At 49.4% G+C, this 18,749-nt stretch overlaps 1 protein-coding gene across 1 annotated transcript; it reads left to right on the top strand.

Moving 5' to 3' along the window:
• The first annotated feature begins 36 nt into the window (after positions 1 to 36).
• On the top strand, positions 37 to 18,245 carry DHX38 (DEAH-box helicase 38). Its single transcript, XM_055306651.1, has 27 exons — positions 37 to 316; positions 2,377 to 2,716; positions 3,064 to 3,251; positions 3,905 to 4,006; positions 4,569 to 4,716; positions 4,875 to 4,993; positions 5,155 to 5,231; positions 5,709 to 5,864; positions 6,402 to 6,563; positions 6,759 to 6,866; positions 7,267 to 7,379; positions 9,053 to 9,190; positions 9,632 to 9,818; positions 9,946 to 10,131; positions 10,328 to 10,468; positions 10,801 to 10,911; positions 11,001 to 11,117; positions 11,303 to 11,410; positions 11,822 to 11,934; positions 12,482 to 12,690; positions 12,808 to 12,962; positions 13,401 to 13,556; positions 13,657 to 13,791; positions 13,954 to 14,079; positions 14,586 to 14,681; positions 16,307 to 16,428; positions 17,786 to 18,245. Exons 2-27 carry the CDS (start codon positions 2,394 to 2,396, stop codon positions 17,868 to 17,870), a joined length of 3,681 nt encoding a protein of 1,226 aa, XP_055162626.1. The 5' UTR covers positions 37 to 316; positions 2,377 to 2,393; the 3' UTR covers positions 17,871 to 18,245.
• Positions 18,246 to 18,749: the final 504 nt, after the last annotated feature.

Here is an 18,749-nt window from a genome sequence, read left to right as displayed (position 1 = left end):
TTGTGTAGCCTTTCAGGCTGTGATTGGTCGTGACGAGACTCGGAAGTGTCTCCGAATCAGAGTCCCAGAGGAGGACACTCTAGCCTTGAGCGCTTGGTCGCTTTCTGTCCCACACTTGGAGCGGGGAACCGGCGTTTTCCGGTCTTCCGTCGATGGTATCTTCGGATGGATAGAGGGGACCGCGCAATGTATTATGGGACAGTGATGGCCGCGTTCGCGGTTTGGGTTTGGGTCTGTGAGGCTGTCTGAGTGAGGGGTGGTGGTGCCGGCGCCCCAGAATCTGGGACGGAAGGTTCTGAGAGGCGGGCTTGGTGAGGTGAGTGCCCCTTCTTCCTTCCTGGCCTGCCCTTCGCCAATCATGGCAGCTCCAAGCGGCGGATATGGGTCCTTCCTTCGGGTTCCAGCCCGGGTTTGCGAAGTCCCGTCCCTGTCACCCAGCTTGCCTTTCTCACCGTAGGGATGCTGCGCCGGTGCGGCTGGCCCCATCCTTCCCCCTCGATCCGGTCAGATCCCGCTTCCTGGCCGGAGGTGCAGGGATGCTGCCCGGGGGCTCCCCCGCACGCTGCTCAGGCCCCTGCATTAGCCCCCTCCCCGGCCGACGCCGCCACACGCCGGGCGGCTGTGTCTTCCCGCCTCTGTCACAGTGTCTTCACTAGGCGATCTCCTCTACCACAGTGTCGACCCCAAGACGCGAGGAGTTCGGTCTGTTTTGTTCTCTGTTCTTTTCCTCTTGCCCAGAAGAGCGACTGGCTCACAGAAGGCAGTCAGGGAAAAATTGTTGAATGAGTAAATCTAGTTTTTCTGAATTGTTTTTTTTTTTTTTTTGTATTCTCTGTGGCTTCTTTGTCATTAATCATTCCCCAGAACCCAGCCCCTTAACTCCTGCTTGTTCTCAGCAGCTAATCAGGTCTCCTCAGATGCCTTGTCCTGGGCTGTTGATACGTTCCTTTGCTGTCTCTAGAAACGTGGGGCTTCCTGTTCTCCACGAATCAGTTTAAATTCATTCACCCATTTATTCATCAAATGTTTAATTTTGCCAGGCACTGGGTACAGCAACAGCAAGACAGACAAGGTTCTCTTTTTCACAGTATAGGACTTATTTTCGAGTTCAGACTACTAGTGAGCAGAATATACACGTGTTTACCTTCCTACTTAGATTTCCTCAGCTGCACACAGACGTCATCAATAGGCAGCTCTCTCCCTCCTCTTCTACCTGATGGCATTTTCCAAGATGCAGCCCTCGTGTCTTTGTTCGTATCATGCGTCCAGTCTGTTTGGCGATATTTCCCTGTTAGAGCGGCGCCTGTTAATTAGAGCTGGGCAAAAACATTCTGGATTCTGGTGGTACCGTACACCTTAACAGTTCCTTTGCCTCACTGACTTGCTGAAAGGAGAATTATCCAGGCATGTGTGTTTATAAGTTGTTGGTGTGTAATGGGAGGTAAAGAGGAGTTTGTTACAAGTTGTGTGGGAAAATCTTACAATCGCCTTAATACTTTTCAGGAACACCATTTCATTATCTAGTGTTTCTCATCAATATTTTTGGTGAACGTGGATTGTCTTTAAACAGATTTCAACTGCTGTGAGGTAATTCTTTTCTCCAAAACACAACTGGTCCCCAAAAAGTCTTTCATGTATGGATCACATGGTTGGTAGCCTTATACCCCAATGTGACTACTCTGCTGTATCTGTAGTTTAAAGGGAGAGAGAGGCAAAAGAACTCTGGTAGAAAAATGTTGAGCCCCAGCAGTTTATAGGAGCACAGCAAATAAAATAATGTAACACTTACCTTTATGTAACACTTTATGGTTACAGAGAGCTTTCACACACTTTTGTATTTGATTCTTAGGATACTTCCATGGAATAGATAAAGGAAAAAGTATTTCTTTTTTTTCAAATATAGAAATTATGCCTAACCAAATACCAACTTATCTGCTTACAATCACAGAAGTAGAAAATGTCAAAAGCTTGCTCTCTGAGGATTCTGACTTAAAATCTAGTGGTGTTTCCCCCTAGAGTCCTATTCTATATGCTATCATGTTCTCATAAGTGCCCTTTAGTGAGGTCTGTTTTTGCCTGGATGATACCCTCTTGGATCCTGATATTTTGTGGATGAGAGAGAGAGAGTCTGTGTGTGTGTGTGTGTGTGTGTGTGTGTGTATTTCTGATGTGTGTAGGAGTGGGGATCAGGATCTTTTGAGATTGTCATTGACTTAATGGAAAGGTCTTGGCAAGAGGTAGCTAAACAAAGCCTGGTCTTGATGGAGAGGTCACCCCCCTGAATATACTTATAACTGTAGTTATCTTGGGATACAGTGGAGTCAAACCTTTTCTCCTTTTACATCCAGTACAAAATGGGTTGACTTCCTTCCACAGATATCCCAGAGCCTGTCATGGAGGACACCAGCGAGGATGCCTCGATCCATCGATTAGAAGGCACTGATCTGGACTCTCAGGTTGGCGGTCTTATTTGCAAGACCAAAAGTGCAGCCAGTGAGCAGCATGTCTTCAAGGCTCCTGCCCCCCGCCCTTCATTGCTGGGACTGGACTTGTTAGCTTCCCTGAAACGAAGGGAGCGAGAGGAGAAGGATGAAGGGGAGGACAAGAAGAAGTCCAGAATTTCTTCCTACAAGGACTGGGAAGAGAGCAAGGATGACCAGAGAGATGCTGAGGAGGAGGGTAGTGACCAAGCTGGCCGACATAGCCGAAAAGACAGGTGAAGGCTTTTAGATGGGTTGACCCAAAGGGAATGAGAGTGGAGGCCAGAAAATAACATCTCATATTTATTTCTTTTTTCTTGTTGGACATGTAGATCTTTATGATATTATTATGATTCCATCATATTGAAGGTAGATAGGAATTGGTGTTTTCTTCAGGTTTGTCGGGGAACATTCAAAGGTGACTAAATAATAGAGAATGGGGGTTAGAAATGCTTTGGGTTGTTGCCATAAGTAAGCCTGCAGGGAGATAAAGTGGAAAAGGACAGGTCAGCCCACTGGAGGCCTGGGGGCAAGGTATTTCTCCTAAGGAAGGGTCTTTTACCAGCTGCCCTCCCTGTTTCAGACATTATCGATCTGCTCGGGTAGAAACTCCATCCCATCCTGGTGGTGTGAGTGAAGAGTTTTGGGAACGCAGTCGGCAGAGAGAGCGGGAGCGGCGGGAACATGGTGTCTATGCCTCGTCCAAAGAAGAAAAGGATCGGAAGAAAGAGAGATCACGGGATCGAGACTCTGACCGCAAGAGAGAGAGAGGTAACTGAGCAGAATAGTTTCTATAGCCCGTTAAGCATTTGAATTAACATGTCAGCCTCTTTTCCTGTTGCAGGAGTTTTTCCAATGCCCAATTATTAGGGAGCCCTATTGGTTTTGATTGTGTCAGGATTGGGAAAGCAGGCAGTTTAAGAGCTATTACTTGCAAAATAGCTGCTTTGCTTGAGTGCGTGATCCTTGTTTTATTATGAAAATTGGTGGTAAAGAGGATATTGCGTAATATGTATAAAAAAACCAAAATTTACAGCAGTGTTGGTGATAGAGAAAGGACAGTGCTGTGGAGCAAAGCTAGACATAAAATCCAGTGCTGGCTTTGCTCAGTATTGTTTTAAGTTTTATAGTTTATAGGCTTGTAACTACTAAAAAGCTATTCACTGTAGACTTATAACTATTGTTTTTTGAATTCTTGCAGGAAAATAACTGTTACTGTGAGTTTGAAACTTTCTAGCCAGTAACTATTTTTTCCCATTGAAAGAATGGGGATATGTGAGTTTCAGGAGCCCATGGATCGCATTAGAGCAGTGCAGGTTGCACCTGTGAGTGAGTGGGAAGGCCTGTCCTTTCTCTAGGGTGAAGATGGGTGGAAGTTAGGTGGGGACACATATATCCTAAGCTCTGTGTGTGGCTCTTGACAGATGAGAGGGACAGAAGCAGACACAGCAGCAGATCAGAGCGGGATGGAGGGTCAGAGCGCAGCAGAAGAAATGAACCGGAGAGCCCGAGACACCGACCTAAAGGTAGACTGAGCCATTGCTTGTGATTTGTGAGGGGTCGAGTATGTAAAAGGCAGGGTGAGCGACTCCCGTCCATAGTTGATTTGCTGTGAATAGAGTCAGAATTGTTGATTCCACTATGAATTTCTGGAATACTTGGTTCTCAATCAGGTAGGAAGGCCCTGGACCCTTTGAGATGGATATGTTCCTCTAAACTGTTGGGCAGGTTGTTTGGCCAGTTTTCCAAATGGCAGGAAAGAATAAGGAGCTGGGGAAGAGGATTTGTTAAAATTAATTACTTATATTCAAGAGGACTATGTTTGCTGAGAGAAATTGCCTATTTCTTAAAATGGTATAAACACACATTAAAACAAAAAAGAAAAATGTTATGAACACATGGAAACTGGACCATTAAAATCCAGGTATCTTTAAAAATTGTCCAAACCATCTTACTTGTTACAAATAGATACAAAGTTTATAAGTGGTGAAAGAAAGAAATTTGGGGAATTGACTTTTGGCTGATAGCTCCACAGCCCTGTCCTGGTTAAGTTAGATGTTTCCTTGTGGATGTGTTTTCTGGCCCCAGATGCAGCTACCCCTTCAAGGTCTACGTGGGAGGAAGAGGACAGTGGCTATGGCTTCTCAAGACGCTCGCAGTGGGAATCGCCCTCACCAACTCCTTCTTATCGGGATTCTGACCGGAGCCATCGACAGTCCAGTCGAGATCGGGATAGGTGATGTTCTGGGCAGAGCACCTCAGTTTCTCTGGGTGATGACAAAGGGTGGATGTGTAGAGGGCAAAGGGATCTGGGCTGGGAGAGCAGATGGCAGCTGGGGAACATGTCTCCACTTTAGTGACTGCTTAAGTGATGCTGGTTAAACTGTTTCCCAGGTCTGTGAGGAGCAGGTACTCAGATGATACACCTCTGCCAACACCATCCTACAAATACAATGAGTGGGCCGATGACAGAAAACACCTGGGGTCCACGCCCCGTCTGTCTAGGGGCCGAGGTAAGGCAGGGTGGGAGGAGGAAGCAGGAAAGCAGGATGCCTTATCCTGGTGAGGCTGAGCAAAGCTGCACTTCTGGAGCTGTGCAACTTTGCAGGGCTGTTGATGGCCATAGGGGTAAGCTGGGGTCATTTGGACTGACCTGCTGTGTGTTCTCCTTCAGGAAGACGTGAGGATGGCGAAGAAGGAATTTCATTTGACACAGAAGAGGAACGGCAACAATGGGAGGATGACCAAAGGGTAAAAACTTTACATCTTTGAGGGATTGAATGAAGGGTGGTGGCGTGGCACTCCATAGGTGAGTGGGTCATGAGTGACACTCCAGTGGAATTGGATTTTGACAACAGAGGTTAACACTGGACAGTGTTGGGAGGTGAGCCCTATTCAGTCCTGAAGCTCTGGAATCTCTTTACAGAGGCACAGGCTCTATGGTGAAACTTCTCACAGGATGCAGGGCCCACCTAACTTTTTTAGTTAAGTGCTGGTGCCACCACGTGGTACATGTAAGAAGTGCTGTCAGGAGGGGCTGCCATATAGTCAGTCTCCATCGTTCTCCTTTAGATGGCTCATCTGGGAGCAGGGTGGCCTTTTGCCAGCCTGTCTCACATGGATGGCCTCACCACACCAGTGACTTCTTACCAAACATCTCTCTGGCCTTGTCTTTCACATAAACTCCATGTGTCCCTTGCTCTTGTTGCTTTGTCCCATGTGCTGCAGCAAGCCGACCGGGACTGGTACATGATGGATGAGGGATACGATGAGTTCCACAATCCCCTCGCCTACTCCTCTGAGGATTACGTGAGAAGGAGGGAGCAGCACCTGCATAAACAGAAACAAAAACGCATTTCGGCTCAGCGGAGGCAGATCAATGAGGTGGGCTGCCCACAGTAGTTGGAGCTGACTCAGTTGGAGTCGGGAGCACGTGGGAGAGACGCAGGCCTCATGCACCTGGTGGCGGCACAGCTCGCCTCCCCGTCGCTGAAGTACTAGGTGTCGCTGTCCCTCTAGAGGCAGAGGAGGGGTGGCCATGGAACCATTCAGCAGCTTAAGATAAAACTCCTGACTCATAACTTCTTTCATGTGCAATCCTTCCTCGAGGGGTGCTGTGGATGGGAACTGGTAGGGTGGGACCTGGCTCTGTGTTCTTTGTGCTTCTGAGTGGGGCTGGAGACACCACTTGTCCATGTGGAGGTTCTGACTCATGTAAAGGGCTGCTTCTTGGAAAAAATACTGCTGGTAACTGGGAAAGCGACTCTTCTTTCTAAGGAGCCGCAGGGCACAGAAGCCTGGGACATCTCCGTGGCGCCCCATGGCCCTTCTGTCAGGCCTTGATGTGTGGACTTGCCTGGTGACCTTCCAGGATGCCTTTTGGTGGCAGTCTGAACGTGGCCTCCTGTTGTGTCCTCACAGGATAACGAGCGCTGGGAGACCAACCGCATGCTCACCAGCGGCGTGGTCCATCGGCTCGAGGTGGACGAGGACTTTGAGGAGGACAGCGCAGCCAAGGTGCATCTGATGGTGCATAACCTGGTTCCTCCCTTTCTGGATGGGCGTATCGTCTTCACCAAGCAGGTGAGGCTCCTGTGGCCTGAGAGAAGAAAGCTCAGGTGGAACTGAGGTGAGAAAAGAAGAATGAGAGGAGAAAAAAAGGCTGCCGGGCTGATAGGATAGCAGTCGGTTCCGTTTACTGGGGCTGCTGTGAAGTGGACCTTCCTGTGGCATTTAATGATTAGAAGGGATTTTCTCTTTTTCCTCAACCTCCTGCAGCCAGAGCCTGTGATTCCAGTCAAGGATGCCACTTCTGACCTGGCCATTATTGCTCGAAAAGGCAGCCAGACCGTGCGGAAGCACAGGGAGCAGAAGGAACGCAAAAAGGTTGGTTTCTTGTCATTTGGGGCTGAGGAGTCTCTCTCTCTCTCTTCCCCCCTCTCTCTTTCTTTCTTTTTTTTTTTTTTTTTTTGTCTTTGTTTTTAGAAATTATATTAGATCTCACAGGTAGGTTCCTATTGGAAGTGAGGGGACACTTACAGAGCAAGAAACAGCTGTTGGAGGAGGGCACGGTGTATCTCCGCCAGGGCCTTAGTGGAGATAACCACAAGGCCTAATGCTTGGGGAGCTTGAGATGGAGGATGAGGAGCAGGCTCAGCGCCACTGCTGCCTTGTGGGAATTTGCCACCTGCTCCATGAAGCACCTTGTCAAGCGGGATTGATTTTCCATTGACTATAGTCGTGTTACACGATGGAGCCGCCTTAACTTTTTGTTATTTTTTTTCAGGCTCAACACAAACACTGGGAGTTGGCTGGAACCAAACTGGGAGATATAATGGGTGTCAAGAAAGAGGAAGAGCCAGATAAAGCCCTGACAGAAGACGGTAAAGTGGACTATAGGTAGGATCTTGGTCAGCAGTGGGCTGGCTCCAAAGCCTGGGGGCCTCCAGGACACTTGCTGGGGAACTGATAGGACTTGTGGCTCGCGACTAGGAAAATCATGTCGCTTTGGGTTTTCTGGTCCCTTCTGGTCCCTTCCTCCTGGTCTTTCTCTCCTCCCACCATCAGCTTTTCCTGGATACTGTTCCTCCCACCACCACTGCCTCTGCCACAGGACTGACCCCTGCCTGCTGGCATTAAACGCCTCACAGATGCTTCCCCCTGAAGTCTCCTGATAGTCCCAGCGGGACAGGTGCTCTCCTTCCCGTTTTCCATGTGCAGAGGATGAGGCCGGGGAGGTGACGTAACTTGTTTGCAGTCACCCAGCTAATAAATGGTGGAGTGATGATGATGAGACCCAGACATCGTAGCTTTGGGGTCCAGTATCTTAGCCACGCTGCTGGAGTGCATTTCAGAGGTTCAGCATTGGGAGGTGGCCTTTGCCCCCTTAGATTTTAGTTTAAAGGAATGGCTTCTTTTAACAGTGGTTTGAAAACAGATCTTCCCTGTTCATTGAGGTATGTAAGCAGATGGTAGAGAACTGCTTATTGGGGTTCCCACATTGGGTAGCTGACTGGACTCAAATGTCCCTTGTGAGTCTCATCTTTGAACATTCTAAAGTCTCAGTGAACCGGCAACTGAGTGAATAATCCTCTGTACCCTGTGAGTAGTGACCCCTGTGAGAAGTTGGTACCACTGATTAGCCCTTGTTAGCTTATAGTTAACTTATCCCATTAGGCATTGATCATTAGCTAACCAGGAGTGATGGTAAAATTAGAAGTAGGACACCTGGCAGAGGGTGGGGTAGGTCTGACAGGGAGCGGGTCTCTTGGGGGAGAAGTGGGTGGCAGTGGTGTGGACCTTGGCTGCAGTGAACCGCTCTCTGCTCTGTGGGCTTAGGGAAATTACATGGTACTTTTGTGTTCATGTCCTTGCAGTAGAGGCTGTTGGTCAGTACTCAGTGGGAAGGTTTGTTCTCACAGTCCTTTGAAAATGAAGCTATACAGACTCTGCCCTCCTACCAGGAGGAAAGAGTAGAGGTCTGAGCCTGGTCAAGACTCTGCAGCCTCAACGGCTCCTTTTAGCCCTTCACACTTTGTGCTGAAATTGCTCAGCGGTGTTCTGTACAAGATAATGACCTGGTGATTTCAGTTCCTCTCTGGTCAAGCTCTTTAGGGCCGAGAATTGGCCCATTTCCTAATCTGAACTTCTCTGAGTCATACTTGGCTGTGGATGATGGATTCTCCGACAGGATGTCTGGTCCCTTAGGCCAGAGGAGATGAGCATCTCAGATTACCTGGCTGCTCTGATGTCTCAAAGATTTCTTTTCTTGCATCTTATTAAGGTAGTTCTCATTCTTTTTTTTTTTTGTTTTTAAGATTTTATTTATTTATTCATGAGAGACACAGAGAGAGAGGCAGAGACACAGGCAGAGGGAGAAGCAGTCCCCATGCAGGGAGCCCGATGTGGGACTTGATCCCAGGTCTCCAGGATCACGCCCTGGGCTGAAGGCAGCGCCAAACCTCTGAGCTGCTGAGCCACCTGGGGTGCCCTGTAGTTCTTATTCTTGGGTGTGGGAAGAGCAATGTGGGAAATTGTGCATGGTGCTTACTTAGGCTGCTGTGTGTTCTCAGGACAGAGCAGAAGTTTGCAGATCACATGAAGAAAAAGAGTGAAGCCAGCAGCGAATTTGCCAAAAAGAAGTCAATTCTGGAGCAGAGACAGTACCTGCCCATCTTTGCTGTGCAGCAAGAACTACTCACTATTATCAGGTAATTCCTTCCAGGGCCTGGGAGTTCCACTATTGAATCAGTGTCCCCTTTGTCCCTTGTGTTTACTCAGTAGCTCTTTTTCTTTGGGACATTGCATCTGATGGAGAAAGCAAATAATTTTTTCTTAACTAATATGGGTTGCATGTGATGGAGAAAGGAAAAAAAAAATTTTCTTATCTGATACGGGTACCCTGGGCTACTTTGCATGAAGCAGGCAAGGCAGCCTTGCTTTATTCTAGTTCACTTGTTTAACCCCCACCATCTTCTAGACTTTGTAGGAGGTGTCTCAGTTCTGGGCTGTTTTCCCAGGGAAACCCACCTTTCTAAGCAGGCGTGCTCCTCAGAGAGCCAGATGTGGGCGTATGAAGTGGCCCCATCTTCCCAGAGGCTTCCAGGTGACTCACTCAGCCCAATTTGCGCTTCATCTTCTCTCCTTTGTAGAGATAACAGCATTGTGATCGTAGTTGGAGAGACAGGAAGTGGGAAGACCACTCAGCTGACGCAGTACTTGCATGAAGATGGTTACACAGACTATGGGATGATTGGGTGCACCCAGCCTCGGCGTGTGGCTGCCATGTCTGTGGCCAAGAGAGTCAGTGAAGAGATGGGCGGAAACCTTGGTGAGGAGGTGCGTGGCCATGAGGGCCAAGCCTGTGGCTTCCATCCATCTGAGGTGGTCTACTAAGGCCCGGAACTGGGTGTGGTAGCAGTGAGCTGGGTTCGGGGCTGCTGAGCCATTTCTCTCTGACCTTCAGGTCGGTTATGCGATCCGCTTCGAAGACTGCACTTCAGAAAACACCTTGATCAAATACATGACTGATGGGATCTTGCTCCGGGAGTCCCTCCGGGAAGCAGACCTGGATCACTACAGCGCCGTCATCATGGATGAGGCCCATGAGCGCTCCCTCAACACTGATGTGCTCTTTGGGCTGCTCCGGGAGGTGAGGGCCGGGGTACGGTCCATCTGTGCCCGTGGGGCTTTGACTGGTGCCCTGTTGCTGTTTAGTGACTGAGGTGGTCTAGGTGGGCTGGGTTCCAGGCTGGGGAAGCCGAGGGGGTCTCCGACAGGCCGGAGTGTGCCTGGCCGCCAAGGGTTCCAAATCTATGGAGAAGCCTTGGACTGACCTCTTCCCTTAGGTGGTGGCTCGGCGCTCAGACCTGAAGCTCATTGTCACGTCAGCCACTATGGATGCAGAGAAATTTGCTGCCTTTTTTGGGAATGTTCCCATCTTCCACATCCCTGGTCGTACCTTCCCTGTGGACATTCTTTTCAGCAAGGTACCGAGGCCTCCTTTTTTGAATCAGTTCTGATCTCTGATGAGAAGCCAGCTGGAAGGAAAGCTGGGAAAAGTTTTGTGGGTACCATGGGGCAGATGGGGCAACCTGCAGCTCTAGGGCTCAGATAAAGAGCTGTACTCTGGGGGGAGGTTTTATTGGAGCAGAGGCGCAGGGTCCAGGGAGGGCAGGCAGGCCGGCCCATCTATAGCTCTGAACTATAGGGCTGACCTCCTTTAGCCCCACACCAGTGACTGGCCACCGGTCCCAAAGGGGTGCTGGCCCACATTTCCCTTGATACTTGCCTCTGACCGTGTCCCTGGCTGGTGTTGCAGACTCCGCAGGAGGATTACGTGGAGGCCGCAGTGAAACAGTCCTTACAGGTGCACCTTTCAGGGGCCCCCGGGGACATCCTTATCTTCATGCCTGGCCAAGAGGACATTGAGGTGCGTGCCTCAGTCATGACTGTGATGAATGGGTAGTATCCTGCATATGAGGGGCTCTGGTGTCTCATGGCTTCTCTCTGTGCCCTCAGGTAACCTCAGACCAGATTGTGGAACACCTGGAGGAACTGGAGAATGCACCTGCCTTGGCAGTGCTGCCCATCTACTCCCAGCTGCCATCTGACCTCCAGGCTAAAATCTTCCAGAAGGTATGACAACAAGAGTGTCTGTTTTGGGTCCCCACGTTTGGGTCTCTCTGGATTCTCCCAAGGGAGGATGAGAGAAACAAGGTGTTACTTTTCTGGCAAGGGGTGTGTGTGGTCTTTCCCCTGTGGAGTCTTTCCTACCTGAGAGCCTACAGCCTGCCCTCCTTGTACATCCTGCCTGGCTCTAGGCTCCAGATGGTGTTCGGAAGTGCATCGTTGCCACCAACATTGCTGAGACATCTCTGACTGTTGACGGCATCATGTTTGTTATTGACTCTGGATATTGCAAATTAAAGGTAAAAGAAGACCCAGGCACTAGGGCTGTGGGCCTTCACCCAAAGCCAACTCAGTAGGTGGGAAGGCGGGCCCCAGGTCCTCAGCCTTTAAATGAGGGATGGACTCAGAAGTGGAGGTGGTATTTAAGAGGCTAACATTTGAGTGCTGATTTTGCCATGCACTTGATTGGTTTAATCCTCGTGATAATGCTATGAAGTAGATGCTTTAATAACTCAATAGAGATCACAGAGCTCATATTTGTGGGGGAGATTTCTTAAGATTCCTGGCTTCAAAAGGGGGTGGCTGCCTGCATTCCTAAAACACTATGCTCTGTGATGTGTAGCAACCACGGCTTGTCTGTTTTTGTCTCAAGGCTGCCTCCCCCTTTAGCCCTTTCTCTCCATGACCAGCTCTGTACTGTCCCCTCACAGGTCTTCAACCCCAGGATTGGCATGGATGCTCTACAGATCTACCCCATCAGCCAGGCCAATGCCAACCAGAGGTCGGGGCGAGCTGGCAGGACGGGCCCAGGTCAGTGTTTCAGGTAGGAGCCCTGTGCTAGCCTGCTTTCTGGGGCAGTACTGGGATTGCGGAGTGTGGAGCTGGGGCGGCGGGGACTGGACGGTGGTCCAGCAGAGGGAAGCTGGCCCTAGGGTCCCTGAGGCCAGGCACTGATGGCGGGCGGGACTGCCGCTCCTTGGTCTTTTCATCATAGGCTGCTGAGTGGAAGAAGTAGCCTTTCCAGGCAGCTCTGAGGTCTGGGGGGCAGTGGGTTTTAGGCAGACCTGTGTTGCACGTACGTGCCCTGGAACACAGCACACTTCCCTTCAGAGGATAGATCTGAACAAATTACATCGTTGGTTCTTTTACACTTCTGCAGTTTTCTCTTTGTTTCTGATTGTGAGAAATATTGATTACAGAAGTCACAAAAACACAGAAAAATAGAAAACAAAACCAAGCCATAATTCTAGCCGCAGGCTCATTGGTTCCAGAAATGAAACAAATGTGTAGGAGATTCCAGCAGAAGGGTGAATGAACTGGCAGGACTGAATTTTGAGTAGGTGGAAATTCAGGGTTCTTCTTCCTGGCAGGCTCTACACCCAGAGTGCCTACAAGAACGAGCTCCTGACTACCACAGTGCCTGAGATCCAGAGGACCAACCTGGCCAATGTGGTGCTGCTGCTCAAGTCCCTGGGCGTGCAGGACCTGCTGCAGTTCCACTTCATGGACCCGCCCCCTGAGGATAACATGCTCAACTCCATGTATCAGCTCTGGATCCTCGGGGCCCTGGACAACACAGGTGCTGAGGCCCTGGGAGCCGGGCAGGGCCTCAGGGCCTCTGGGCCTCTGGTGATGGGGTTTTCTCTTTCTTGACTTCACTGTGTCCACTCAGCATTTCAACTGGCTCCTCTCCCAGGTGGTCTGACCTCGACTGGGCGGCTGATGGTGGAGTTCCCGCTGGACCCAGCCCTGTCCAAGATGCTCATCGTGTCCTGTGACATGGGCTGCAGCTCTGAGATCCTGCTCATTGTTTCCATGCTGTCCGTGCCAGCCATCTTCTACAGGCCCAAGGTAGGGACAGGGTGTCCTGTGCTTCTGTCTTCCCAGAAGCCACAGGTCAATTTATGGGCCTGAGGCAGGATTAGAGGGGACTAGTACCTTTCTTTAAAATGGGATAGAGGGACAAGAGTCCAAGTTTCCAGAGAATAATACTGCTGATTTCTGTTGAGCAGGTTGGGGTAAGGGAAAGCATGGGCTAGATCAGTGGTTCTCAGAGACCGATTGGAAAATTTTATCTTTTTTTATCTTCTAGTATGTTGTGCCTGAGCTCTGCTGTTTTAGAGTAAATACTTCATTATAGGCTGTATTATTTTCCCTATATTGTCAGGGCCACATATCAACATGTTTGAAGTCGTGTGTGCAGATAGCTGACAGTGGGAGAGCCTCCAGGGTCTTCTCGGTGGGCCTGGACTCCCTGTGCAGAGAGTAAAGGTCCTTTTTCCTTCCCAGGGCCGAGAAGAGGAAAGTGATCAAATCCGGGAGAAGTTTGCTGTCCCCGAGAGTGATCATTTGACCTACCTGAACGTCTACCTGCAGTGGAAAAATAATAATTACTCCACCATCTGGTGTAACGATCATTTCATCCATGCCAAGGCCATGCGGAAGGTGGGGGCAGGAGCTCAGATAAGCAGGATATTGGGGGGTGAGGGGGTGGTAGGGAGGAGGAGGAGGGCTCCATCCTTTCCTGCCCTGTGTCCTGCTCTAGGTCCGGGAGGTGCGAGCTCAGCTCAAGGACATCATGGTGCAGCAGCGGATGAGCCTGGCCTCGTGTGGCACGGACTGGGACATCGTCAGGAAGTGTATCTGTGCTGCCTATTTCCACCAGGCAGCCAAGCTCAAGGTGAGCCAGAGAAGCCTGATAACTGTACGAGAACAAGGTTCTTTCTCATTGCACAGTCCTGCAGATCTGGGTTCCCCACCGAGGTCTGTGTCAACAAGGGGAGTGGCTGCCCAGATGAGCAGCATTTTCTTGGTGTGGCTACCTGTTCTGTCTCTTCCCTAGGGAATTGGGGAATATGTGAATATCCGGACAGGGATGCCCTGCCACTTGCACCCCACCAGCTCACTCTTTGGAATGGGCTACACCCCAGACTACATAGTATATCATGAGCTGGTCATGACCACCAAGGTGAGTCTTTTCTGACACAGTTGTGTGATGTAGGCGTCCCTGGCTGGGCCAGGCCTTTGGAACCTTTCGTTGCCTTCCAGTATGAGTTTTAAGCTTGGGAGATGAGGCTGCATGTGTTGCTTTGAGGGGAATTGAGAGATTGGTTTTCATTTGGGTTTGGGGGAAGCTTATACAGAGTTAACCTTTAGATGATAGTAGCCATGGCTGTGCCAGCAGGATTGTTTCCTACTTTCTGCCTGGGATAAGCAACCCCTCTTGGTGTCATTAGAAGGGCTTTCTGAAGGGCTAGGCCTTTTCTCTTGGATACTAGGGGCATGTTTTTAAGTGTGGAGGAATTTGGGAGAAAGGATTAGAATTCCAGTGTCTGGGGCTTGTGTTTGCCTTTTTCAAAGGGCTGGGGGTCAGGTCCTTCTCACATAGGTCCTAATTGTGGAACTGCTATGGGAAGGACGGCCCAAGGCATGGCCACCACTGTGACCACCACTTTGTGACCCTTCTGCCTGCAGGAGTACATGCAGTGTGTGACCGCAGTGGATGGAGAGTGGCTAGCAGAGCTGGGCCCCATGTTCTACAGTGTAAAACAGGCAGGAAAGTCTCGCCAGGTAAGGATCCTTCACTTTCCATGGAGGTTCTGCTTCCTGTGGGAGCCATTTTCCCTTCAACCTGGTATTGAAGACATGTCCTCATCTGATTCCTACCCTCCTTACTTCTCTCTCAAATACAAAAGCTGTGATTGAGCCAGATTGGTCTGTTAGAGTTCTCCCAACTACTCCAGTTGCTTGGCCTGCTGAGAGTTCGTGGTTTTTTTTTTTTTTTTTTTTTTTTTTTAAGATTTTATTTACTTATTTAGAGTAAATAATTAGAGTAATTTCAAGCAGGCTTCACACTGAGCATGGAGCCCAGTGTGGGAGTGACCCAACAAGCCTGAGATCATGACCTGAGCTGAAATCAAGAGTCAGATGCTCAACCAACTAGCCACACAGGCCTTTAAAAAAAAAAAAAAAAAGCCTCATTGAAAAGTCCAAATATTCATAAAAGTGTAAAAAACAGTATAGGAAGCCATCATGAATTCATCACCTGATCTCCATAATAATCAACATTTGGTCAGTCTTGTTGGGCTTATTCCAACCCCTCCACACACTCATTTTTTTTCCTGGAAAGATTTTAAAGCATATTTCAGACATGTTATTTCACCAATAAATACTTGAGTAAGCATCTCTAAGAGAACTTAATTTGTTTTTAAAATGTAACCTTTATGCCATTATCACTTAACATATTTAATTCTTAATGTTATCTGAGTTTCTAGTCCTTATTCAGATTTCTTCTTTCATCCCAAAGATAATTTTTTATGATTTGCTTGGATTAGGATCTAAACATTATAATTAGTTATAGGCAGTAAGTGTTTTATTCTAGAACATGCTCTGCCTCCATTTTTTTATTACAGCATTGATTAATTGGAGAAACCAGGTCACTTGTAGAATGCTTCATCTTCTGTATTTGACCAGTTGCTTTTTCATGATGGTTTTTAACTTGTGCCTCTCCCCTGTGCTATTTCTCTAAACTAGTAATTAAACGCCTGATAGGATTCAGATTTAGCTGTTTTGGGCAAAGATGCATATAAATGCATGTGGTGTTGTGAACTTCCTTTTAGATCTTGTTAGGAAGCATGTCAGGTCTGGTGGTCCCACTTGGGAGGATGCTGAGATTGATTGGTGGTTCTGCGATCCCTCCAGTAGGAGTTCTCTAGCTGCTACTCCATCTCCTCACAGTCTGACTGTCCGTGGATGCCCAGAGCTATTTAGGGTTGCAGAATGTTGCTGGGCTTTTGCTTCTCCTCTTGTCCATACTCTCCACACTGGGCCCACACCCATCTCCCCTGGGTGTGTTCCTCCCAGCTCGGTGGTAATGTCTTCCTAATTTCCTGTCCTTCCCGGCATCATGGTGAACTTGGTAAGAGAGTGAAAGTACTCACTGAATTGAGTGGAGTGCTGGGACCACAGGGTTAGGACTGAATCTTGCAGTGTCTGTCTTGAATCAATGAGGAAAATAGGCTTCAGCCTCAAAAGAAAAGGCAGCCTTGGTTTAGGGGCAGGGAGCCATGTGGCCCTGGCTCTGGGAGCTGGCACAGTGAATACGTCACCCAGCTTACAGCAGGGGCATGGGTGCGGACAAGGCCTCCTCATTGGCCAGTCTCCAGTGGTCCCCAGTACCTCTATCTCTTTTCTAGGAGAACCGCCGACGGGCCAAAGAGGAAGCTTCTGCCATGGAGGAGGAGATGGCACTTGCTGAAGAGCAGCTGCGAGCCCGACGGCAGGAGCAGGAAAAGCGCAGCCCCCTGGGCAGTGTCAGGTGAGCTTCGGCCTCAGGACCCTGGCTGGGACGGAGCCTGTCCATGGGAGGCTCTGGGAACCAGCCCGAAAGACCGAGCAGGCCCTGATGCAGGGTTGTGACCCAAGAGAAGTAGAGTCTGTAGGGCCGAATTGGTGATGGAAGTTGACTGGTCCCACATGGAGGCTTGGGAGAAGTTCCAGACACACTCTCAAGGCTGGTGATACATCTGCAACTCTTGGTCATTGTCATGTACTGAGGCCTGTGGTGGGCCGGAGAAGTTACAGCTTTCCTGACAAACGAGGACTTGGAACTCATGGTGGAGCCTTGGAGCCTTGGACTTGTGTGTGTCTGCTGGAGTTCTGAGTTAGAGCCACCTTCAGGTGAAGGGCACGGTTCTCCACAAGACTGTGTGCACTTCAGACACCAGCTCAAAGTGTGTGTGTGTGTGGGGGGGTGTCAAAGGTCACTCTCACTTCTGACCAATTTGCTACAAGTTTGGGGATCCCCATAATAGACTCCCCTACATTCGATATTTTGCTATAATAACTCACAGAACTCGGGAAGGAACTATATTTATGATTATAGTTTTATTATAGCAAAAGGATACAAATCAGAACCAGTCCAAGGAAGAGATGCAGAGATAGAGGTCTGGGACAGTCCCAGATGTGAAGCTTCCATTGTCCTTAGGGCCACATTAGTCTCCTGGCATACTGTGTGATGTGTGATGATGTGTGATGTATGGACAGGGCATTGCCAACCAGGGAAGTGTCCGTGTCCAGAATTTTGTTGGGGTTTCATTCATGGGCATGAATGGTTGGGTAAGCATCCATGTGATTGACCCGGTCTCCAGCCTCCTCCTTTCCACAGAGGGTGAGCTGGTATCATAGGGCTCAGAGTATAGCCCTCATCCTGGATCATCTCATTAGGAGAAATGATCAGATGTGGTCTGAGGGCCCCCCATGAGTAACAGAGACATTTAGTCCCTTGGGAAATCCCAGGGGTGTAGAGATTACCTCTCAGGACCTCGAGACAAAGGTCAGCTAGATTCTTTATTACATAGATAGAGTGGCAGCCTGGGGAGGTGGCTGGAAGGCTACCTCTGTAGCTCACCTAGGAGGTATGGAAGGAATTGTTAAAAAAATCTACCTTCCAGCAGTCCTTGCTGGATATCACAATGAGGTAATATTTTATTCTGTTCCCCATCACAAATGAGGAAGGCAGTGGGGGTGGAAATGTGCTGGAGAAGACCCTTCAGGCCCGAAGCCTGCTCCTACACCAGTTAGAAGCCTCAGGGCCTCGGGCTCCTTATCTTATTGTGCATCCTGGTTGGAGTGAGCAGCAGCATGATTCTTCATCCCTCTTTTCGTGTCTCCAGGTCTACAAAGATCTACACTCCAGGCCGGAAGGAGCAAGGGGAACCCATGACACCTCGCCGCACACCAGCCCGCTTTGGGCTCTGAGCTGAGGCTTTTCCTGCAGAGAAAGTCCTGAGCCTTGTGGCTAGAGCGCCCCGGGCCTGCACAAAACCCTTTCATCTGTGTGCTTTCATCCGTGTACATCCTGGCCCCTGGGGGAAGCCCCTGCAGGGGCCAGCTCTGCCGCGGAGGGAGGAGGAGTTCCTCAGTGTCTGCCTGGGCTGCAGAGCAGCTGAACTGCCGGGGCAGCAGGAGGGGGCCGGACCCATTGTATCCAAATAAACCATTCCTCGGACGCTTGGTGTACAAATGACTTGGCTGTGACTATGGTTTTTTAAATTCTGTGTAAAGCAGCAAAATAGATCTAGAGGGAATTGTAATTTGGTTATAATCCAGGATTTGGAAATAAATTTATTGTTTGTAAAATGTTATTGCATTTCAGACTGTTCCTTTTTCCCTCACTGCCCTAAATCACATAATAAACAAGAAGATGGGCAGGACTTCGACTTTCTTTGGGATGATCTAAAACCTCAGCTCTCCTTATTTCTATTCTCCAGGTAGTGGCTCTCCCAGGGGGGCTGGCGGGTGGGACAGCTGACGGAAGGATGATGTCCTGGGGCACTGGGCAGGCCAAACTCCTAGGGTGCTTTGCTGTTCCAAGGCTGGTGGGTGGGGGAGGCTGGCGATGGCCAAGTGGCAGGAAAGTGAGCACCCATGCACCCTCTGCCATTCCCCAGGGGTGGGTTGGGTGCTCTACTGCTCAGAATAGCAGAAGTTTCCACTTGGCATGTGCGTTGGCACATAAACAGTATAAAATACTGCTCGCTGATTTTCACATAAAAAATGATCCTTGGGGGATCCCTGGGTGGCTCAGTGGTTTGGTGCCTGCCTTTGGCCCAGGGCGCGATCCTGGAGTCCCGGGAT

This window comes from Nyctereutes procyonoides, unplaced genomic scaffold (assembly GCF_905146905.1).
Source record: "Nyctereutes procyonoides isolate TBG_1078 unplaced genomic scaffold, NYPRO_anot_genome, whole genome shotgun sequence".
Classification (NCBI taxonomy): domain Eukaryota; kingdom Metazoa; phylum Chordata; class Mammalia; order Carnivora; family Canidae; genus Nyctereutes; species Nyctereutes procyonoides.
This window is presented reverse-complemented; position numbering and strand designations above follow the sequence as displayed.

Coding starts and splice junctions, on each gene's coding strand:
- DHX38 (XM_055306651.1), top strand. CDS start 2,394: ATGGAGGACACCAGCGAGGATGCCTCGATCCATCGATTAGAAGGCACT. Junction 2,717..3,063: donor CGACATAGCCGAAAAGACAG/GTGAAGGCTTTT, acceptor TCCCTGTTTCAG/ACATTATCGATCTGCTCGGG. Junction 11,118..11,302: donor AGGCTAAAATCTTCCAGAAG/GTATGACAACAA, acceptor GCCTGGCTCTAG/GCTCCAGATGGTGTTCGGAA.